At 32.6% G+C, this 23,612-nt stretch overlaps 5 protein-coding genes across 12 annotated transcripts in view; 3 read left to right on the top strand and 2 right to left on the bottom strand.

The window, feature by feature from the left end:
- The window catches only part of LOC119834493 (embryonic polarity protein dorsal), a 35,890-nt gene extending 31,414 nt beyond the window's left edge, over nt 1-4,476 (top strand). For all 8 annotated transcript variants that reach the window (XM_038358876.1, XM_038358875.1, XM_038358878.1 and 5 more), the window contains 5 exons: nt 577-639; nt 2,844-2,882; nt 3,038-3,126; nt 3,353-3,685; nt 3,941-4,476. In XM_038358876.1, the coding sequence (XP_038214804.1) occupies nt 577-639; nt 2,844-2,882; nt 3,038-3,126; nt 3,353-3,685; nt 3,941-4,138 (722 nt within the window). In that variant the 3' untranslated portion in view covers nt 4,139-4,476. The remainder of the gene's footprint in view (nt 1-576; nt 640-2,843; nt 2,883-3,037; nt 3,127-3,352; nt 3,686-3,940) is intronic.
- Nucleotides 4,477-6,652: 2,176 nt separating this feature from the next.
- Nucleotides 6,653-8,328, top strand: LOC119834496. The gene is made up of 3 exons (XM_038358880.1): nt 6,653-6,908; nt 6,979-7,089; nt 7,384-8,328. The coding sequence occupies exons 1-3, from the start codon at nt 6,829-6,831 to the stop codon at nt 7,562-7,564; spliced, it is 372 nt and encodes a 123-aa protein (XP_038214808.1). The 5' UTR covers nt 6,653-6,828; the 3' UTR covers nt 7,565-8,328.
- LOC119834495 (gamma-secretase subunit Aph-1) lies at nt 8,122-10,749 on the bottom strand. Its single transcript, XM_038358879.1, has 3 exons — nt 10,326-10,749; nt 10,066-10,239; nt 8,122-9,739 (listed from the first exon to the last, which is right to left on the bottom strand). The coding sequence occupies exons 1-3, from the start codon at nt 10,545-10,547 to the stop codon at nt 9,413-9,415; spliced, it is 723 nt and encodes a 240-aa protein (XP_038214807.1). The 5' UTR covers nt 10,548-10,749; the 3' UTR covers nt 8,122-9,412.
- A 274-nt stretch (nt 10,750-11,023) lies between these two features.
- On the top strand, nt 11,024-13,992 carry LOC119834185 (ATPase family protein 2 homolog). The gene is made up of 2 exons (XM_038358492.1): nt 11,024-11,454; nt 11,963-13,992. Exons 1-2 carry the CDS (start codon nt 11,106-11,108, stop codon nt 13,855-13,857), a joined length of 2,244 nt encoding a protein of 747 aa, XP_038214420.1. The 5' UTR covers nt 11,024-11,105; the 3' UTR covers nt 13,858-13,992.
- A 1,863-nt stretch (nt 13,993-15,855) lies between these two features.
- Nucleotides 15,856-20,677, bottom strand: LOC119834186 (DDB1- and CUL4-associated factor 7). The gene is made up of 8 exons (XM_038358493.1): nt 20,474-20,677; nt 20,173-20,300; nt 19,865-19,967; nt 19,269-19,404; nt 18,506-18,756; nt 17,999-18,124; nt 17,201-17,382; nt 15,856-16,774 (listed from the first exon to the last, which is right to left on the bottom strand). Exons 2-8 carry the CDS (start codon nt 20,235-20,237, stop codon nt 16,576-16,578), a joined length of 1,062 nt encoding a protein of 353 aa, XP_038214421.1. The 5' UTR covers nt 20,238-20,300; nt 20,474-20,677; the 3' UTR covers nt 15,856-16,575.
- Between the last annotated feature and the right edge of the window lie 2,935 nt (nt 20,678-23,612).

The following is a 23,612-nucleotide window of genomic DNA, read 5'->3' as shown; positions in this document are numbered from 1 at the left end:
CCAAATTAATAGAAGAATTAAACGCATTTTTGAAATAATCAAATATGCCTCATTAGATAGAGAAAATTTGTCGGTTTTCTTAAAAACTGATATTATTTTCTGTAATTACTATTATTCTAAATTTCTTAAATATATAAAAAAGCATGCATTTGCTTCAGTATATAGAACTTAAATAGAACTTAAAAATGCCTTAATCTCAATAGTCCAAGATTTTTAAAATGGAAATTTATTTCTTCACCGTTTTAGTTAAAAGTGAGGTATACACTATCTAATCTCTTAAAACATTGTCAGGAATTCTTATTTAGCGCTCGGTTTTCGGTCTCTTCTAAGACAAAATACTCAATTATGTCTAGTGTCAATTAATTTATATGAAAAAAATCGCGATACACACGCGAACGCGCGCATCCACACACACAGATACACACACACAAACAACACACACAAAACAAACTTTTAAATTTTTAATATTATACTTAAAAATGTCTAAATATTTTGTTCTAATCCTTTTCAAGTCACTATTGTTTTATACATACTGCTCTTTTATACGTGTTTTATAATAATTAAAAACTGTTCTAGATTCGGGGTACTTAAAGCATAAGCGACAGAAAATCCTGTCCTCGCTCATGCAATATGACGAAAGTAAGTTGTTTTCACACGGGGTGAAAATTTGTCTTGATTCTTTTTGGGGAATTATAATATCGTATTTATATGTTATTAATGGTGCTATAACATGGTTTTGGGATATCGATGGAGTTTTTTTTTGTGTGATGGCGATCGATTATGTGGGAGAATTTTTTTTTATAAGATATAGTTTAATAGAAAGATGGGATAATGTATTATTTAAAAAATTATCTTGCACCAAAATCGATCATCATCATACTGTGTAAGTGCGGAAATGGGAAAATGTTTTATTTTGTAATTTTTTTTTAGAGAAGGTATTGCCTTTTCTAAAACAAAAACAATCATAAAGTTCATGAAAATGAAACCTCTAGATGTTTCACCAAACGCCTGCATTTCCCATTTGACTGTTACACTTCCCATGTGGTTTATTTGTTTGTCTCGTAACTTAAGGGGAATAATTAATGCTACCTTTAAAAATAATTTATATTATTTATTGTATTGAATATTTAAATGCCCATACTTAAATCTTAAGAAGTTTTTTCTTTAAGTACACATGTAGTATTCAAAGTGGTCTGTGGAAGTTTACTTAAAAAAAAATCTTCACCATAACATATTACAATATTATCTAAGGACATGATCTTATTATTGAAGGTTCGCTTATAAAACATTTTTTGCGATTTGAAAAATCACAAAAAATCTCAAAAAAATGTATACTTATACAGTAATTATAAAAGTAACGCTTATAAACGTAAAAATTTTGAAAATATTGAATTATTTTTCGAACCTACAATAATGATACTTAATAATATCAATGTGAAAACAATTAAATCGTAAATCGTACAATCTTTTGAAAAGATTATGTAATAATGTTGGAATTGTATAAAGTTTTGTAAATGCCAACAATTAATAGATAATTAATTAGTAATATAGTACTAACAACTTGTCCCACGTGAAATAATGATCCTATAAACTTTGTATTCGTATTAATTTAATCTTAGCTTAGACAAATTGTTGCGTTTTGTTTTCTATTTATTTAGAACATTAAATGTTAAGTTTTTTTTATAATTAAATCATTAATTTTATTGCGTTTTTGTAGTACAAAGTTTACTTGTAGTTTCTAGCTAATGTGCATATGTGTGCTTCGATTTTTAAATGTTTTTCTCTATACCAAAAATGTCTGTACCAAAGATGATGGGGTTTCGTCTGTTTCTTAGTTCTAGACGTGTGCATTTTGATGTATGTACTATGTAGCATTAAATGTTATTCAATTGCAGAGCAATGCAGTAATTATATGGTATTGTGAAAATTTTTGTAAGGTACATGCAATACTCGTGAGTTTTTGTTACCAGTATTAAAACCCGTTAAAAATATAATTATTATATATTATAACGTCATTTTAAGGAAACATATCTTGATAAGAATAATATTTGTCTAAGATTTAGAGGATTTTTATAGAGTATAACAAAATTTTAAATGATTTTTTGTAAAATGTATACAAGATGTTTATCGCAATTCATAAAAACGGATTACATTTTTAGCATTTATAATAGTTATCTCATATATGTATTACTAATTTTAATTATTGAACCATATTTCTCTAGCGTTTTTTCTTTAACTACCTTCATAATTCTATCGTATTGTTTTAGGAATGTCAATTGCGTGGAAACACCAACAGAATTTTGCGACTAAACTTTTGTATACAATTATTTGTTACTTTTATACAATTATAGTCAAAGCTTGAGTGCGAGAATTTATATTAATATGCTAATAAAAATAATTGGGTACACTTTTCATTTATTTATTTATTTAGAAAATTTTGTGAAATCCAGACACTTTTGTAAAGGTACGGCGATAATTTTTCGGCATGGTTGTTTTTACTGTTGTATTTTTTTTATGTCACACATATACATATTAGCAATGAATTGCATGTTTTTTTTTTGTGTGGGACCAATTTTTTTTTTAGTTTTATTGCATGCTTTTTAGAAGTAGAGTATGTCGTGGTTTTTGTTATTAATTTTAATGATAATAATTTAACAAAAACCATGAAATAGTTGTAGTTTTTTCTAAGTTTGTGTGTTTTCCGTTTGAATGTTTATTTTATCGTTATTTAAGCTTTCCCATGTTGGGATACCTTGTAGACGCTTTCTATAATTAATAACTTTCCTGAGTTGTATAGATGATGTATTATTTGAGAGGATTTTATATGATTTGTAATTTTTCAGGGAACTATGTGGATCCGCAGATCAAATCAGAACCAAGAGGTAATGTTATATTGTTATTAAAACACAATTTTTTTTTAAGCATCTTTATATATTGACTGGCAACTAGCATAAATCAAATTTGCTAAGATGGTTTACATGGATGCAATTGTTTGATGTGACATAGTATTTAGTGAGTAATTTAATTATTTTTCTAGATAAAACCCCTCCGCACGCGATGGGCAGTCCGCGACGAGTGGCCAGTGTCTACAACGAGCATGAACCAGTGCAAGATAACACTTATCAGGTATATATGTTAGAGGGAGTACCTCAAGGATACATACTTGGTCCATTGCTATACAAATAGCTATGCTATGCTAATCTTATTAGGCAGATTTTTTTTGTGAATTGCCATTAAAATTAATTTTAACCTTTTTATGTGAAAAGTATTGTAGAACTTACCAATTTCATGTAACTTTGTGATTCTGTGAGTGTATATAGATTTTGTCTAACTAATTTTGTACATATTACAGCAATGGAACATGCAAAACGTGCCTTTAGCGGGACCTAGCCACATACAGCCGTACCAAGATGTGCAGTGGGGGCAGAACTATACGCAGTTATCTCCGAGCGTCCCAACGATGTCTCCCAACGAGGCATCCATGTCCCCAAATATGCAGATGTCCCCGATGGGCCCAACGTCTCCGATAATGCGAGCCTCGCCTATGGCCCAAGTCATGTCTCCAATCTCGCCCATGCACGGTGCTATATCGCCGAATATGCACCAGATGACGACTCTAGGCCACGTGTCGCCGAATCTGGGGCACATGGGGCACAATATGATCCCACAACAGGTGCAGAATCAGGTACGGTTTTCAATTATTCCATCCAGCTTTTGATATGTTATTTGTTTGTCAACTGTTTAATTCTGATTAAGTTCAATCAAGTTTCAGTCTTATAATCTCATACCTTACTTCTTGTTAAGCTATGAAGTTTGAACGCAAGGAGAGTCCCATGTTTTCACTAGTTTTCAAAAATAATATTAAGCTTACTGCTACCCAACATTATTGTCACTTATTTCTTTATAATCTTTTTTTTCATAATCTTAATTCAAATTCCAGCAAATGCCCCAACAAGATCTGATGGAGACAGTAAGCGACAGCCCCTCAATCACCAGCCTGCTCATGGACCGGGAGGACATCCAGCTGTTATCGGCAGACCTTTCAGGGCTGGTTTCCCTCCTGCCCGCTCAGAACAGAGGTCCGGACCTCAGCGATAGCCTCAACAGGCTATCGACAAGCGAGCTGTATCCGTCATAGTGAAATTGTAAATACAGTGACTGAAAATGTGGTATAGTGACAACCTTCAATCTATGTGTTAGTGAATTGCAAAGTGAATATGCAGAGTAGACTCAGTGGCTGAGATGTAAACAAAGACGTCAATGAGACTCCTTATAGAGTTACAGAGATGAAGGATAATTTGTGAAGTTACAGTAAACTGTTGCATGATGTTTTAGTTTTGGTAAGAATAAACTTTTTAGAGATTTTTACATAATATTGTGGATATAGTGTTTAGTTAGAATTAAGATTTGACAATATATCTTTGGTTTTAAAGATAATAAAGGGCTCCTAAACAGATTCAAGGATCTTTAATGCTTAAATGTTAGAGGAGTTTAAAAAGCACAAAGTACATCACAAAAACAGACACATATAGTAAATAAGTGAAGTCAGTGTTGGAATATAATTTAAGGATTAAAAAACAAAATCACACTTTATATATGATTGAAAAAGCTAAGTTTACTTTTGTCCTTTGTACCACAAATTAGTCATCCAATAGACCAACTGACCCTAGAGGGCTTAACTTGCATATTGTTTTAAAACTTATCTACTAGGAAACTGAAAATTGTTCAGACAATCTTTCTATCCTTGATCTATATACCTATATTGATTAAAAGGAAAGCGTTTTTGCATTGGTCACATTAATATTATGAGAACTGCTTCAATTATTTAATTTATATTGAGAATTAGACAACAATTTGCCTAATTTATAGTTCAACCAATAATAGAACAACATCTTGGGTCAGTAAATTCACTAAAATTGTAAGGAAATTCTACAAAAAACAATGTAATCTTTATTTTCTAACATAGAATGTGTAAAATGTTAGACGACTTAGATTATAAGATATTATAATTCCGACTTGTGTTTGACAAATGCAAAGATATGCAGATAATTATCATTAATACCAATACCATTTCTACTTGATTAGAAATGACTATTGGGAAGATAATAGTATTAATTAATTGTTCGACTTGTTTATACACATAACTGGATAGACATGTGTATTTGAAATTTGAAAAATCATATAAGGTTCAATGGAGGAATGCACTTTGCGATTGTTCAAATTTTTTTAGCTTTTTAATTTAATCATTGCAATGTGAATTAAATTTTTCAAAGTATATCTGCTTGCAATTGATATCAAATAAAAAATTCTGCAAAATTTTTAATCCATTGTATCATTGTGTTATTTCAAAGTACATAAATTATTTAAATATAAGCAAATAACTATGTATTTTTGTGATGTGTTGAACGCGACGAAATTTTATGAGATTGGCACTTATATAAGTTAATTGAGCTACTTATCACTGTTTAAGTTTATACACATTTTCAAATATAATTTTTGATATGATCATTGGATCATAAGGGATCTCACAGCTTCTGTCACATAACTCAGTTCTAAATGTTAATATTAATCCGTCATATCCGGTATTTTACATTTGTTTCACAATTTTTTTCTTAACTGAAACTTTAGTTTTAACAAAAGGCTATTTTTAAAGATAATTATATGAAAAGATTAAAAATATAATTAAATATGTTAAGTTCATAGATATTGATTCTTAAAATGCATCATGAATCCATTTGAAGTACTAGCTGGTATAAAAAATCCAAGAGGCACAGTTTCATACAAAAGTAATGCTCGAAAGTGCCACTAAACATAGTGCTGTGAACAGATTTAAGCGCAGAATTAATGTTGCGCTTATTTTATACATACGTTTTTGAAACTTTGAGTGTGCATCTTGAGTTTTTTATATCAATATAATGACTATGTAATATATGCATAATGAACCGACCTTGTCAGTCAAGTTTTTTCCCACTCGCTGGTCAAATTATCTTTGGGTTATTAATACTACATATCTTTACTTATAACACCATATCAACTATACATCACAAAATTAAACAATGAATTCATAATATAAGAATATGTAAAATTTCAGTGACTAGAGTATGTTAATTTCAAATATTTAGGATAATGTGCAATAATGTAAGATGTAATCGCATCAAATGTGAGCTGTTATGATTTTTTTATTCTTTAAAAAGAAATAAAAATATGGTCTTAAAGAATATTTTGTTTTAATTATGACCCCAATCTTATTGAATAATGTGATGAATGGTTAATTAATGTTATGGTTATGAGATTCTGCTATAGAAAATAAAACGCAAAAATAAAATAAAAAAAACAGTGAAATAAAATGTGACTCTTCGCATTTACATTGACGATATCATTATTTTTTAACAAAAATTGAACCAACTTCAGATCCACTGAAAACGAAAAATAAATTATTATAATTACTGTTAGCGGCTAGTGTCCATACTATCCACTCTGTCTGAAATCTATGTGAAGTCGGTATTTGTTCCATACAAAATATGAATACCTAATAGTGAAGTATTATACTATGCCAAATAGCAATATCTATAATATCTATATTTCTTTTTCTTTTATGTTTTAATTAATCTGTGGTTTGTTCATTGCAGTAATGAAGAAAGGAAACTGGTCACTCCGTTAATAATTGTCATTTGTCAATTGTCGTTTAAAATATTGATATTCATAACAATTCAAGTGATACATATCTGCAAACGTAAACAAATAAATTAAAAACAAAATATTACCCACTCTGTATCACAGATTAAGATTATTAGTAACTTGTTACTCCGTAATTCTATATCAAATATAATGACAGAGCCTAATAATTTTAAAGTTCCTGAACCTCGTAAAGTAGGCGTTTGGACTGAAGGCGTACCATTACAGACAAAGTACTAAATAATTGTGTGAGAAATATCAGAGATAATATTATATAAGACACTAAAAATAGTGCTTTTTCAGGGAATTCGTTATTCCTAAGAAATCACCAGAATCGTTAGACGATATACCGACTCTTCCGGATCTAGACGACTTGCAGGATATGTTTGAAAAGGAATTATCGAAACCACCAGCGTAAGCTTATGTTCAAAGAACAGACATATTTTATTTCATGCACAGTTTTTAAAATTTGAATGGATATAGAAAAGTTTAAAAATTATTAGAAACCTTGGTATCTACAATCTGTACTATGAATGAAGACATTTAACATACACATAGCTTCTCCATAGCACTCCCAGTTAAAACCAAATTCTAGTCTATTCTAATTCTATTCTTATACTAATTTTTGTATCAAAATTTGTTTGGCAATTTTTGCAATAATCTATCAAAGAACAAAATTAACTCTTTTTTATAATTTTTTAAGCACAGTTCTGAAAGAAAGGACAGAGAAACTGCTCATACTCTCGCAGAAGTTGGGGGAGGCTTATCTGGATCTGTGGAAGGTATAGAAGCAGCTTTAGAAGTACTGAAGTCTTTTATATCTCCAGCTGAGTCTGATTCTGCAGACACTGTCTGGACAATAGATTCCTTGCTGACACTACTTGACTGAAGAATGTGATGAGAGTATTATTGCCTATTATTGATTACTACATTTAAATACTAAAAAATCATCAAGAACCATTTTCAGATATTTATTTATTAAAGATAGAAGAGATTAGCTCTACTTGCCATAATTATGTTTTAGCCTCACTAAAAATTGGTACTATGTAGACTGAACACATAACTGAATTTGTATGAATGCTTTCATTGTATTTATGATTATGTATGCGCATGAAATTTTTGTGAAAAATTGTAATATTAGATGTATCTCAGTAGTGACTCAGTGGAGAGAACCTCAGACTTGAAGTGAAGGAGCAGTGCAAGCAAGTGCGCAAGATATAAATAGATTTTTCATTTTTACACATCCAAATTACCACTGATTGATAAGGTAAAGGAAAACATTGAGAGAAACTAGCATGTACATAATAAAAAAAATATGACATCTACCAACACACACTTGGCCAGCATGGTCCCACTGCCTGCATAGCATATAAGCATCAGCTCATATCATCATCAGATCAAAAGGAATGTTCAAAATTTAAAATTCTGCTGTCTTTCTCTTCTAAAAACATAAGAAATTTCACTTCAATGTTTCTGTATGGAAGGATAAACTGGAAAACAAAGATGTTTTTTCGTTATTATTTTATTAAAAGAGCATTATTTAATTAAGTAATCTAAAGTATATATACAGTGTCTTCATTATCATGAAGTATTCCGTCCAATCTTATTTCTAAGGAATGATGTGTTTTCATTAAATAAATTAATATAATAAAACAAAATCGATTTTTATTTGAACAGAGATCCTTTGAATAGGTTATTTTAATAAGAGAAGAAAGGATGACTTATACAATATTAACAAAATTTCAAATGGTAATGCATTTGTCACAATGTACATTGGTATAGTTTTGCAACACAGAACTACCTGTGTATTTAAAATTAACTGAATTCCAATCTTTTTCAATGAGGTACATTGAGGTATTTTTTACAAAATTGATTACTTATCTTAAGAGGCAAGGGCATACACAATTTATTGAATTACATTTAAACACTGAAAACCTATCTAGCTGTAGTTCTTAATTATAAAACGTTTGTGAAGAATAAATCGGTAAAATAAAAATTAAATGAACTTACATATCTATGTTACTAAAATCATTGGTTAGAAGGAAGGTACATGTCACTTCTCTAGTACACATATCCTTTATTGAATTACCAACTTGAGCATAAAAGATTCGCTTACAATTTACATTGATCTGAATACAATTCTCGATACTGACGAAAATAAATTCAAAACTCTTTACCTGAAGGACGTGTGGGTTAATACTATCTCCTTTTTCGTATTTGCGTAATAATTATCTGTGTGAAATTATAATAAGTATACAATTCACTGAATAATCAAATCAATACTAGCTTTCCATTACTATTTTTATCACTACAATAAAAGAAATATATAATTATTTGACAAATTCAGTCTTTTATGACCAACAAATCTTTCTAGATATTTTTGATGTCCCTGAAGTAAAAAAATAATCTACTACCGATTACTTTCAACAGATTTTTATATGCTTTTCACTAAATAAACAGAAATGCATGAAACATTGAAAACAATTCCTTGAAACTCTATTGTAAATCTATATTTGGTATTTAAGCATTAATTGTAAATACAGTTTCCAGTGTTACTGAAAATAAAGCACTGGTTTCTTCTCTGTCTGTGGAAACATCAGTTTCATTGAGAAATTACATTTTTAATTCATATTTTAAATGTAGTTTTGACAAGATAGGGACCAAACAACTGGGAGGACATAAAATTAACTCTTTACATCTCAAGGGGTAATGTATAAATAAGTCACAATACTTAACATTAAGGCTTATTAACAAATGTGTGTAGAAGGGTACCAACATATCCACCAGCACATTTAAACGCTAACATTGCAGTTATTAAGAGAACTACATAGGAGGGCAATATAGTAGCCAAGTACAATTCTTTTCTGTTTAACAAACTAAGACTGGAAACAAAGAAATGTGAGCCGATCACCCATAGAATCTTTTTGTAGTTTTTCTCGTCCAAACCATTGAAGAATATGACACTCCAAAATGTGTTTAGCAGGATCATACATAGTGTCATGGCAGCACTGGTCACGAAGAAGAATTCTGTTCCGCTTTGAAGACCTAGAGTACCTGGCCCAATCTATAAATAAAAAGTCCGGATTGAAGTTACCATTATTTGAAATGAGAAATAACCACTTATGTTTTAAAATGGGGCTGTCCTTTGCACAAAACATGATGTTTTTTTTACTTCTGATCAGATAAAGGTTATTTAATTCAATACTTTGTTTTCTTTATGACCAACACAGACAATAGAAATATAAACAAATTCACAGCCATCATGTCATTTTGTAAATGACAAATTTTTTATTTAGTATTGTCGAGTTATATCTACTGTGTGGTAGTTTCATATGAGCAACTCTTCACACATTTTAAATACATTTTAGTATAAACGATTAACATTCTTACCGAGTCTGCCAGTACATTAACAAGTGCAAAAGCACCACTCATAAAGCCAAATCCAAGACCAGAAACGTAAGCCATTTCTAACTTATGTTTGCCAATTTCATGGTTTTCGGATATTTCTTTGAGACCAGCTTCCGTCTTTCTCAATAATAAATATGTGCAATACCGGAAACCTTCCTACAATAATAGTAATAATTAAATTTTATCAATGTAGAAAATTGCTATACTGAACTAAAAATAATTAACAAAACAGTTATATTTACCTGAAATATGATAGCAAATACCATTCCAAATGCTAAATATGTCCGTAACGGTGTAACAATATACCAAACAACAGATGAAAGTAAAAATGATAACAACCAGAAGAATGCAGCTGCTGTCATTATAATGATTCTCACTGGATCTTTAGCTATCGTTAAAGCGAACATCGCTACCGGTGGACCAAAAGCCAGTAGGGAACAGCTGAAAAACTCTGCAAGAGTCATTGTGAAAGTGGAACTTGAAATCTATACGAAATCAGACCGATACGACGGAGAGCACAAAAATAAGGTCACTGTTATAGAATTTATGAACTGTGTATTAATTTTCGATTATATGGACGTCTGTTTTTATTTATTTTATTTAAAAAACAATTTGTGACTAATAAAAATTAAAACATAAAACAAACTGTCAATTGTCAATCGAGTGACAACTGACAACTCATAAAATAATTTACAAAGTATCTGCAAGGCTATGTTTTCGTTCAAATTTTCTTATTCCAAATCATGTACTGTAGTAAATAATTCTGATGCTTTGTATGTGTATGCAACACTGTTTTGATAATAAAGAATAAAAAAATGTTGCACGAAATATCAAAAGTATTTAAAAATTATTATTATTGTATGTAGTTGTTTTCAACTCAAGCACCAAACCAATGAACGCAGTGCAGTGTCGGCTATTTTTATTTTTTCACAATTGACATAAAAAACATAACCTCTTTTCGTAACCTTAACAACTTTTAAAATAAATATGCTACAGTGTATTTCAACATATTTCTTGTGAAAATGCCCCCTAAACAAGCTAAGAAAACCTTATGGGTAGAATGTGAAAAATGTAATTGCAATGTTCTGTCAAATGATAAAAATGTCCACATAGAACTCTGCTGTGAAAAAGATCAAATAAAATGCCCATATATTGAGAATAGTGAATTGTTTTCATGGCTTGAAAGGAGTAGTGCACTCCCTGATAACGCTCCGAGAAATGCTGTGTTAATTCATCCATCAGCAGGGACGTTAATAGGAGCTGTGATTGGAAAACCATTAGAGCTAAAGAAGGAAGGTGCTCCAACTTTGTTGAAACGTATGTGGCCATCCAAAGCGTCTTCACCAGCTGCAGTCATTCTCCCTGCTGCAGGTAATCTTTTATATGGAGTAGTTGGTAAGAACAATTGTATATCCTTGAACACAAGTCGAAGATTGTAAATATAGTTATAATAATAAAAAGTCGCTGTGCCTGTGACTTATTAGGCTAAGAGACATTCTCATCTTCGAATGGAAGACCTACTATAATAAGTTAAGTCTTTCCAGTGATTTCAGAGTAAGACAAACATAAAGGCACATTTTTTTTTATTTCATTAAACAGGAAAAAGTTTGTGAGAAAACAGTTATTTTGAAACTAAAGTCAGCTTAAAGTCAACTTACATATAGCTTTGTGTTATTGTAAAACATACCAAAGCTATATATAAGCTACATACAGTAACGGACATAAATCTACACATACTTACATACTTGCTTTTATAAAATTTGTAGGACATAACTCCCATCATGCCTTGATTTTGCACAAATGTATTGTAGACAACTCATAGGTTTTTTGTTTTTTCACTCTATGGTGTTAATTTATGTTGTATCTATTATAATTGCAGATCTCACAGGAGGTTGGTGCAGTGATAACAAAAAAGTAAGTGTGACAGTCTTCCAAGAAGACATACCCAAGGCTTCCAATATTAGCATCAAAATCAGAAATCATAAAATAGACACAGATATAGCAGATATATTAAAAGAGAACTTTAAAAACTATTATGTCTGCACTGGGTGTATACTTGTATATTATTATTTTGGAAAAAAATTGGAAATTGAAGTTTTAAATGTAAAATCAAAGCAGGGAACTGGTGTACATCCTTGGTTTGTTCTGTCGGACGATACATTGTGGAGTATTGAAAAAAAATCTGCCCATAACATAAAAAAGAAATCACCTGTTATAGGCGGTGTGGATGATATAATTGAAGAAATTAAAACTTTAATACAAATATCCTTTAACACTGAAGGATTTGCAGCTAATTTTCAACCCACTAGAGGCCTTTTGCTCTATGGACATTCTGGTATAGGAAAAACAGCAATTTGTAAATATTTAATTGACAATTTGAATTGTAATCATGTTGAAATTAATGGGCCTGCAATATTCAGCAAATACTTTGGTGAAACTGAAGCTTCTATGAAAAAACTATTTGCCCAAGCCATAGATAATGAACCATGTATAGTTTTAGTGGATGAGATTGAGACTATATGTCCAAGACGCTCGGCTGGGAGTACAGAGCAAGAGAGGCGAGTTACATCAGCATTTGTAGCGCTGTTAGATAGTTTACATGAAGAAAATAGCCGGGTATTCATCCTGGCGACAACACGAAAACCAGATGCCATTGATCCTATGTTACGAAGATTCGGGCGGTTGGATAAAGAAATTGAGATTTCAGTACCAGACAGAATACGAAGGAAGGAAATTTTATATGCTCTACTTAAAGGACTGCCTAATAAAATATCTTCAAAGGATATAGATGCAATATCTGATCTAGCCCATGGTTATGTAGCTGCTGATATAGTCAATCTGTGTACACAAGCATCTCTGAAGTGCATTAAAAGAGGGAGCGAATTTATAGAAAAGGACGATTTGATAACTGCTCTTACAATCGTAAGACCGAGTGCCATGAGGGAATTGCTTATTGAAATACCGAATGTCAGATGGACAGATATCGGTGGAATGGATGATTTGAAACTAAAGTTACGACAGGCGGTGGAATGGCCGTTGAAACACGCTGAGAGCTTCCAAAGATTAGGCATAAGACCACCAGCTGGAGTCCTCCTGTATGGACCTCCCGGGTGTTCAAAAACGATGATCGCCAAGGCATTGGCGACTGAAAGTGGCCTGAACTTTCTGTCGATTAAAGGTCCAGAACTATTCTCGAAGTTTGTGGGCGAATCCGAGCGTGCGGTACGAGATTTATTTACGAAAGCACGGCAAGTTGCTCCATCGATCGTATTCTTCGATGAAATGGACGCGATAGGTGGGGAAAGGGGAGCCGGAGAAGCCGGAGTTCATGAACGGGTGTTAGCGCAATTACTCACAGAGTTAGATGGTGTTGTACCTCTGAAGTCTGTGACAATACTTGCAGCTACTAACAGACCGGATAGAATGGATGCGGCATTACTCCGACCGGGGAGGCTGGATAGGTTAATTTATGTGCCGTTGCCGGACTTCGAGACGAGGTTACAGATAATTGAGTTGAAATTAGCAAAAATGAGTATAAGTGATGATGTTAATTCGCATAATCTTGCAACGAGAACCGAGGGATTTTCGGGAGCGGAGATACAAGCTTTGTGCCATGAAGCCGCTTTGCAGGCGTTAGAGAGAGATCTGGAATGTTCTGCAGTCTGTATGGAGCATTTTGAAAATATCCTGTCGAAACGAGATTTTAAACCGAGAACGCCTCAGTCGTTATTGGACATTTACGAACAATTTGCATCGGGACAAAGATCGAGTTAACTATGGTCATAAAGGAAAAGGTTATAATTAGGTCATAATACTCTTAAGTATTCTTTGCAGTTCCTGATTTTGCAACTACAGACTCGATATAGCAATTACAAGGTATATTACATAAAAGATATATTTTATCTTATAAATAAAATAAGCAATATCATTTTTAAAATGTATTTATTAAGAAATGTCTATACTTGTATATAAATAAATTAACCTAAAGCCTATTTTATTTACCTTAACAAAAGCAGAACACAATCTGCCAACTGAGCTTTCTACTCCAACATTGATATTTGCAAACCATCTTTTATTTTCAAGAAAGTCGGGTTTACTATATAATCACATAACTCAAGAATGGCTGAGCATATTTTAGTTGTTTTTTGTTACTATTGAAAAAAAAAATCATCCAAAATCGTCCAAAACCCTGACGTTGCATGGAGTAGTTGGGTAAAAGTATTGATTTATATTATAATGGTGTACTATGTATGTGATCATGTTATTTAATCACAATAATTTTATATTTTTGGAATAGTAATTAAATTAAATTTATTAAGTGAGAATATATAGAAGAGAATAGGAGTCCCGTAGGGGCGGCGCTAGCAGTGCTTAAAATAATATTGCCAGCTTTTAATTAATTCAAATACTATGAGAGCAAAGAAAATATATGTGTAGAGTTGTAGAAAATATCGATATATTGTGAGTTTCAATCAGTTATATAGCACTCCTAGTTCTTAGTTACGTGTTTGCTGTGGTGGTAAGTATCTTTTTTTACAATATGGCCACCTATCTAATTTAGTTTATCTTCGCCGCAGCTTAATTAGCGGCAGCTTTAGTGGCGCGTTCTACATTTAGATTATTATAAAGCATCGCAGTGTAGACTCGTTAAAACAATAGCTGCAAATATGAATGTTGCAATAAAATAATTTAAATCTAGGGTATAAATTACGCAACAATCCTAAGAGATACTATATTTCATCTACGAAATGGCACATTTTTCTCGGTACATTTTTTGAAATGATAACCCGAAAAATGGCCATAAACTGTTCGCCAAAAGGACAGTTGTCTACGAACTTAAATGCTATCACATAATAAAGATTTCTATAGAAAAAGAAGTTTATAGTAATAAAGTAAACAGTAAAAATTGCAAGTTCTATTCTATGTAATATAAATTATCATATTATTGCATAATATAAAAGCTATAATTTACAATTCTTTATAACTTACTCGTTCTAACTGACCAGACCGGAGATAATGGAAAGTCGAAGCGACAGAAGAGTAACTGGTTTTACAATCTATTCAAGAAGCAAAAGAGTTGGTTGGCTCTTTATCGTACTGGACATGAATTAGAGATATCATAATTTTGCTTTGCTGATGTTTTATTATTGTTTGTTATGATCGTTGTATGTATTTAGTATCATTCATTTATTATACTTTATTTTTATTCAATTAATTTAGTAATACTCATCAATCAGTATTTTAGTGGTTATAGCTGCGAGAACCATTTCAATTAATCAGATACATATATATCTGGCAGGTCCTGACGGAGTTGCTTAATGACATGTTACAGATGAAGCTATCGAGTCTTCTTGGTCACTTTTTTTATTTAAAATCATTGCCTTTTCTAGAATCTGGTCAGCTAACAGCAACAAACAAACCGTCAGTACGAAACATTTTTCGCAACCTTCAATAACACTAAACGCCAATCAGTCTTAAACATTATCCATTTATGCTATAAGAATAATAAATTTAATTATATTGAGATGAAAAAATACAGAGTCACACCTACGTCGTTATGTTTAGGGTAGATTTTTCAATGTCCTAGAAATCGTATCGAATGATCAATATACTGCCATCTCATCATAGAGATAAGAGAAAGAGGGAGATAAAAAATTTATTGTCAAAATATTATCACCAGAACATTGAAAAATCGGCCTGAGCTATATATATATGGTAACATTTCATCATAAATACTATTCGTGTATCGATGAAACTTTATAATATTCTTTGTTTTTTTTTTTTGAGAATACAAGAACTCGCACAAAAAAAGATCGTCAATATATTGTTTCACAACATTCATACCTTCTCATTATTCGATTTTCAATTAAAAATTTAAATTTTATTTATTCTTCATTATCTCATGTAGGGTGTTTGACATTTTTACTTAATCAAATCCCGATTCTTATTCCTTCTAATTGTTTTATAGGAATTCGATTTATTTAAAGTATTGAAACAACGCGTCAAAGTCGAACCGCCTCTTAACTAAACATCTTGATTTCTATTATAGAAAAATGAATATGTTTTAAATGCAAAACACCTTTTCAATGGAATTACAATTATACAATATAATAAATCGTCCTAAATCCATCCCTATTACAATAATACCTATGTGTGCGTCTTACTGAATCGCACAATTTATCTTTTGTGACGAATGATCGTAATTCGTAAGTGTGAATGGATTTGTGACTTTATTGCAAGGTGTCAAGGTCGCAAGTAGGTTGAACTTAAAACTATTTCATACACCCTCGTTTTTCATGTAGCCATGTATAAGTTAATAATTATGCGGATACAATATAGCTGTAATTTTGTACGTGATCCATTATCCAGTTGGTAATGTTGATCGAAGTTTTGAATAAATAAATATTTGAGCTAGGTGAAGAAACTTCTTGAAGTGGAACAATCGCCGATGTGTCAGGACCTTTATGGGGTTAATACTCCAAATGCAGTGTCTTAGACCCTCAATATTTCCGTATGTCTGTTATAGCATATCGCGATCCAGTCGGGCTGGGTGGCGCCCCACTGGATCTGGTTGACCTCACCCTCCGCGGCCGTGTACGCGAGGATGGGATCCTCTATGGCGCGGGGCATCTGCTGTATGTCCCAGATCAGGGCTTGGTGGTCGTCCCCAGCTGTGCAGATGTGGCATGAGCTGCATCCGAATAAATATTGAGTTAATGAATGGGAATAACTGCAGACTAACATAAGAACCCCTTTTTGAAATGAAATGAAATTGTATGTTTTGTAACTTTTCGACCAACTTCAAAAAAAGTTATCATCTCGATTGTGTATTTTTTGGGTTTGAAGTAAATTCAGAACTTTCGACTGGAAGAATCGATTTTGATGATACTTTTTTTATTTCAAAGCTGATGCCTCCCGTGTCATCCCATTAAAACTTAGTCTAATTCTGACACTTTGATGAATTCACTGGCTTCATAAATGAGAAATTTTTAAAGAATAAAAAAAAATCGATCACGAGGCGGGTAGTAATGCCTAGCCTATCGGCCACCCGATTATTTGTATAAAAAAAATTTTTTTTGTTTTTTCCGTTCAGTTAAGGAAAGCCGCAGAGCGTCACCTGTGCGGCGCCCACGCGATGCCGTTGACGCAGGCGCGGTGGTTGTTGAGGCGCGCGACCGGCGTGCACGGCACGCGCACGTCCAGGATGATCACCTCGCACGCGTCCATCGCGATCGTCGCCAGGTAGTTCGGGTCCTGCTTGTTCCACGCCAGCCGCAGCAGCGGCGTGTGCTGCGGGTCCTGTCGGGGGGACCGCGTGTTTATATTTATGGCCATAGGGGACTTCACATGTGAGCCGATTTGACGCAACTGTGTTCTGCATATTTCGCCAATATATACTAGCCGCTCCGCCCGGGTTGACCCAGATTAAAATCAAGATAAAATATAGCCTATGACACTCACAGACAGTGCGGAGTTCTATCTGTAAAATATTTTTTCAAATCGGTCCTACTATTTATGGAGTAATCGATCTTGTAAATCAGTGGAATGTAATACACCCACCTAGTTTACATATATTAGTGTTCCAGCAAACTCAGTCAGTATACAACAGTTTTACCTTACACACTTATATACATCGGTGGAATGTTCTACACACACAACGCATACGCGGAACATTTACACTCACAGCATATAAGCAGAAAATGCTACGCCCATCACGAACAACCCCGTTAAAACATTCCACATTCATCACGCACCTGCGGAACATGCTATACCCACCACACACCTCTGGAACATTCCATACATTTCACACTAACAACGCGCCCGCGGAACACGCAACACCTACCACGCACACCCCCTCCCCTGGTACATTCCACACATTCCGCACTCACGCGCCGGCGGAACGTTCCGCACTCACCTCGTATATGATGGTGGAATGTTCGAGATGGCGCAGGTCGAACATGCGCACGGAGCCGTCGGCGCCGACCGACGCGAACATGTCGCGCCCGCCGCCCGCGCGGCTGAACGCTATGTCGTACACTTCCTGAAATACGTAGAAAATCATTGAATTAAACACATCACGATCGCCTATTGGGCGCCAAAAAAATGGCGAATGGGGGAAAATTATAAAATTCATTCAAATTACACACCTAATTTCGTTGTAGTAAAGTCTGGTGTATAGGTTCATTATGAAACTCTGTTTTGCGTCAGAAAAAGTTTGAGCGTCGATGTGAGTATCAACTGTTTATTGTACGTCAATACCAAATATTTCGGATTTTCAAAAATAAAATATGCCGTTTTGATACTTTATTTATGTATTAAATAGTGTTCGATTAGCTAAATTGGTGATAAAAATTTATATTTTCTGATAATTCCAAAATCGTAAGTAATTAGAACAGTTTTCATAATTATATAGTTCACTGACCTTATCATGCGCTATAAGCTGAGTCTTCACATGTCCGGAGACCTCATTAACTCGCCCCAAAACCTGTCCCGTCTCCAACCCCCAGATTGTACAAGTTGTATCAATGCTGCTAGTTCCAATGAGGTTGGGGTCCACTTCGTTCCAATCGAAGGATGTGAGGGGTGCACAGAAGTCCGAGTTTTTATTGTTGTTGAGGACACACTCAAATAGGGTGTAGGGTTCGCCAGCTCGCCAAATACGGAGATAGTCACCTGAAAAGAATAAATTCAACTAGTATTTCACCCACTTCTGTCACTTAAAATGAAGAATGAGATGCTTCACTGCAATGAGAAGTAGATATGTCTCTTTCCAGTCTATCTACTATACAAAATAACATATCAGATCTTTGTGGAAAAAGATTAACACATAAACTAATAGATATATTTATATCTAGATTTAACAATGCAGAATCAAATCATGCATTTATTGAATGCTATTTAACTTAAAAAAATACACAGACAAATTTATCACAAAGATAAATATAACATAGCCAGAGCCATTAATAAGTATACTAATATATATATATAAGTACTAGCTGCACACGGCAAACGCTGTTCTGCCTTACTCTTATCGTTTAGTGGTATGAAAAATAGATGTTAGCCGATTCTCAGACCTACCCAATATGCTTACCAAATTTCAGAGGAATCGGTCAAGCCGTTTCGGAGGAGTATAGAGACTAACATTGTGACACGAGAATTTTATATATATAGAGAAGTATACTAACCACTGGTAGCAAGGAGGTCGGGATACACTCCCTTGCTGTCTGGTATCCACATAATCTTGGTGGTGGGGTAGGGGTGGTCAAATGTGCTTTTTGCACTGAATTCACTTGTCTCTTCATCCAGAGAGATGATTTGTACCTGTAGTATATTATTAAATCAGATCTTTAGACAATTTTAACTGGATTAAAAACTGGATATGGTTTGCTTCTCTTTATAAGTTTGTGAGAGATAATCTAATAATTCTTTACTTAATATTATAGTGTACTTAGGAAAATTATGTTTCCAATAAAAATGTAATCAAATCCATTCAATAAAACAGTAATTAGAAGGACATCACCCAAGAAATGTACATTTACTGGCCTTATTTAATCAACAAGTATACTTAACAAATGTAAACTTCAAATTGTATGCAATTAATTATTATTGTTAAATTTTGTGTACTCAACTGAAACTCAAACTAAACAATTTTATTTAATTCATATAGTTTTATTAAGGCTATAATCAGTATTAAATGATATATAATACCAACCAAAAATCATCTGTGGACTTTTGTTAGTGCATAAGTTTCGAATGTTATTTTTAAATATTTAACTGTTACCTTATTATTATACTCTTCAACAAAGCTTCCGAGAGCCAATCTGAATCTCTTGTCAGGTCGCACAGACCAATTCATTGAGTATAGGGGCCATGGCGCTTGGTATCTGAAATATTATAATACCATGAAATTAATAATGATCAAAATATGAAAAATGGCATGATATTAATAGGAAATATGTGAATATTAAACGAGAACGTACGTACGTTTTTTTTATGACTACAGGGCCATTCGGTTTTACCCTTACACATGAAGTTATTTACTTTATACTGCACCGAAGGGGTGGTCTACATCTTAGACAGAACACTTACTTGTAAATTTCTTTCCGTTTTGTACTCGAGCTGGTTGTACTTGAACTACTATGTGGCATCGACATTTTTGGTTCGAAAATGATTCCGCAGTCAAATGAAAGGAACTATTAGTATTTTGCTATTTTAACCTGTAATTGGAACGATTGTAAATTTTTAAATTTGAACCACATTATTCTTATAGTATTTACATGTTTTCGACTGTTTATCAGAGCGGTTATCGATTTAATCGGTCACGCATGTAAAGGTTTACAAAATACGCATCTATGATTTATTAAGTACATATGTCACTTTGTTTTATTACCTGGTTTCATTCAAATCAAGATTTATATTAAACTTGGCCTAATAAAAGCTTTATTTATATTTTTATCACATGTAAATTTAGCATCATTTGGGTGCTTTATTATTGACAAGTCAAATGGCAACGTTTGACAGTTGACACCGTTTCAATCTACGTACCTAAATGTCTATCGCAAATAGGTCTATCGTCTCTTCGTTATAATTTTATAACATAATAGAAATTTACAATAATGAAATTATTATATTAATTTGTATTGAAATGATAAAACTGTATCATCTCGCATTTAATTTTTGTCACTTTCAATATGAAGTTTTGTGATCAATATAATAAAATAAGTTAGTCAATAGAGGACGCTAGCATACAAATTACAAATTACTTTACACAACGGTCGGTAATTTTAAACATTGTTGGTAACATTTTTAGAATCCTACTTCCATAATAAAGTATAAGTTGAACAATATGTAAATAAAAATATTTTTTTTTTGTATATTTAAATGAATTTATATATCATGAAATTTTAATTAAAATTTTTATCCCGACGTTTCGGTATAATATTACAGCGAGTGATGTTAAGAGAATACTGAAAATATGCTGAATACTGATATTATTTTTGATTATACAGTACTTACAAAAATCAAACAAAACAAAAATATAATGACATTTTGACAATGCTTTTTGATATAGGTATATATAACTTTTATTTATTTTTCTCTGAGCTTTACGCAACCTGGTTAATGTGGTCTATGAAGTAACACCTCCCTAATTGTAATAGTATTTCATATTTGTTTTCATTGTAGGTGCTTTAGATCCGGTTTATGAGTATGAGTCAGAGTATTGTAATGTTTCGACCTTACCAATGCAAACCACGTAGGTTCTAGTCTATATTATAGTACACTAGCTTTTCGCCCGCGGCTTCGCCCGCGTAGAATTCGCTCATATCGCGCGACATGGTAAGGAGTGTTTTCTTCGCATTAAAAAGTATGGTTTGTTCTTTCCCACGTTTAGCTCCATCTTCATAACAAGTTTCATCAAAATCGGTTTGACAATAACGAACTTTCATACAAACTTTCATCCCGTCTTTCAACTCTTTCAACCCTGTTTTCGCGATAAAAAGTATCCTATGTCCTTTCCCAAGTTCTATTCTATCTTCATACCAAATTTTGTCAATATCGGTTCAGTGGATTAGGCGTGAAAGCGTAACAGACAGACAGACAGACAGACAGAGTTACTTTCGCATTTATAATATTAGTAGGGATAACAAGTTATAAGTTCAACTTTCTTGTCGTATCATTCATATTAAACTGCATTGTCATTCTTTCTTTAAAATGCTGTTGTTGTAATAGTATGCTTTTTAATGGATATAAAATGCATAATGTAACGATGTTTTAGGGTGGTGTAAATTTAAGTTATACGAATAAAAACTTATTTTAAACTTTAGACATCAATAAAAATAATATTAAACATGTGGAAAATAAGTTAAGTTAGTTAGTGTGTCAAAAAATAGTAATATTATTATAGTTAGTTAGTGTGTCAAAAATTGTTAGTAATATTATGTATTATTTGTCACAAATTAGGTCACGCATATACTATGTTACTATTATATCATTATTAAACGATAAACGATTCTTCCCCAATGCGTGTTGTCACAGAATACTTAATAATACGTGTTGTGTCGTATGAAAGTTTCTTTTGATTTACCTAGGTAATTATATCCACACAACATACAATTATAAAATACGAAGCTGTATGTTGTTTATTTGGCATTTTTCTATTTTTTACATATTGTGATCCGCTGAAAGAGAAGCTAGAAACGTACAGGGATACTTTTATATATCTCAAATGCGTCTTTTAAAGGCAAAATTTTAAGGAGTGTCTTAGGAGATGGGAATCTTTGCTCTGGGACTGCCTATCGCGTGATACGATGAATACACGCGAACGAAGTCGCGAGCTAAAACCTAGCGCACATATAATTAAATAATTTCGTTACAATTCTGAATCGATTGGATAACATGTCATGTACATATAAATTATTGCCGTAAATATATATTGTGATAAATGATGAACGCGAGCAGGAATACACGGAAAATAATTGAGGTTAGAAAAATCGTTTTCCGATTACGTACGTTGTTTTTGTTTGCAGGACGACCAGTTCGGTTGCAGGCAATTGATTATTGCGTGATTGTTACGAGCATGTATTATGGTGGATTACAATCGAGTTACAGTGGTTGTTAATTGAAGGTAAATTATCGAAATGGCTTATAGCACAGATAATATAATACTATAGCTTGTACTTAAAGAATATTATATAAGTACGTTTTAGTTGTGAGTGCTGTAAATAATTGAGCGATTTTTTTCTTGGTTAACCTCAAACAAAAGATAGAGATCCTTTTGATTTATTTAAAGAAAAGAAAGAAATCCTTTTGATTTATTTTTATTCAAAAGTTTTTTTTTTGTTTCTTAATATGGTAATTACTACGTAAGCATAGATTGCTTATTATTGTTCTTAAGTATACCCAGATGGGTAAATAAGTTAAATAAAGAAGTATTGGTTTTTATTAATATTACTGGAGACCTGTATCCTATTCCTTACCCTTCCCAGTCCTTTTCTTTTTCTTCTCGTCAATTCTTTCTTTATTCCTTTCCATTTAAAGTCGACAATCTATTTTAAAGGCGTAAGGTCTGCCAACGACTGTTCACCTCAACAAATGTTCATGGGCGATGGTAGCGCTTCCCATCAGACGACCCACCAGCTCCATCTTTAAATCGATCAGAACTAAGTACTACTTTTAAAGAAGAACTGCTTGGAAGAAATTGCTATTGAGTAAAAAAGCCGCCCTTTGCGTGACATATCTTATTTTTTCGTTATTTTATAGTTTGATGTGTGCAATAAAGGATATTTCATTTCATTATTCATCATTTGAGATCTACTTCACCGTCATGGGTATTATTTCACAATTATATATATTAAGATTTTAAGTTTATTTTAATTTCCGATATGAATATGATAACGAATGAATGAATTAGTTCACTAAATAAAAAAAAAAACAATTATAATGCAACAGGCGGCCTTATCGCAAACCTACGATTATGTCCGGGTATTTTTATACCTATCGTATAATATATCGTTTAAAATCTAAACTAT

Source organism: Zerene cesonia, chromosome 19 (assembly GCF_012273895.1).
Source record: "Zerene cesonia ecotype Mississippi chromosome 19, Zerene_cesonia_1.1, whole genome shotgun sequence".
In the NCBI taxonomy this organism is placed as follows: Eukaryota; Metazoa; Arthropoda; class Insecta; order Lepidoptera; family Pieridae; genus Zerene; species Zerene cesonia.
The sequence above is the reverse complement of the archived record's forward strand: the minus strand, read 5'-3'. Positions and strand labels throughout refer to the sequence as shown.

Excerpts from the sequence above, each read along its gene's own strand:
- LOC119834185 (XM_038358492.1), top strand. The coding sequence starts at position 11,106 with ATGCCCCCTAAACAAGCTAAGAAAACCTTATGGGTAGAATGTGAAAAA. Across the intron at positions 11,455-11,962 it reads AGTCATTCTCCCTGCTGCAG|ATCTCACAGGAGGTTGGTGC; the intron begins GTAATCTTTTAT and ends TTATAATTGCAG.
- LOC119834496 (XM_038358880.1), top strand. The coding sequence starts at position 6,829 with ATGACAGAGCCTAATAATTTTAAAGTTCCTGAACCTCGTAAAGTAGGC. Across the intron at positions 6,909-6,978 it reads GGCGTACCATTACAGACAAA|GGAATTCGTTATTCCTAAGA; the intron begins GTACTAAATAAT and ends GTGCTTTTTCAG. Across the intron at positions 7,090-7,383 it reads GAATTATCGAAACCACCAGC|TTCTGAAAGAAAGGACAGAG; the intron begins GTAAGCTTATGT and ends TTTTAAGCACAG.
- LOC119834186 (XM_038358493.1), bottom strand. The coding sequence starts at position 20,237 with ATGTCGATGCCACATAGTAGTTCAAGTACAACCAGCTCGAGTACAAAA. Across the intron at positions 19,405-19,864 it reads TTGAAGAGTATAATAATAAG|GTACAAATCATCTCTCTGGA; the intron begins GTAACAGTTAAA and ends AATATACTACAG. Across the intron at positions 18,125-18,505 it reads AGCTTATAGCGCATGATAAG|GAAGTGTACGACATAGCGTT; the intron begins GTCAGTGAACTA and ends TACGTATTTCAG.
- LOC119834495 (XM_038358879.1), bottom strand. The coding sequence starts at position 10,547 with ATGACTCTTGCAGAGTTTTTCAGCTGTTCCCTACTGGCTTTTGGTCCA. Across the intron at positions 10,240-10,325 it reads TATTTGCTATCATATTTCAG|GAAGGTTTCCGGTATTGCAC; the intron begins GTAAATATAACT and ends CTATTATTGTAG. Across the intron at positions 9,740-10,065 it reads TTAATGTACTGGCAGACTCG|ATTGGGCCAGGTACTCTAGG; the intron begins GTAAGAATGTTA and ends TTTTATTTATAG.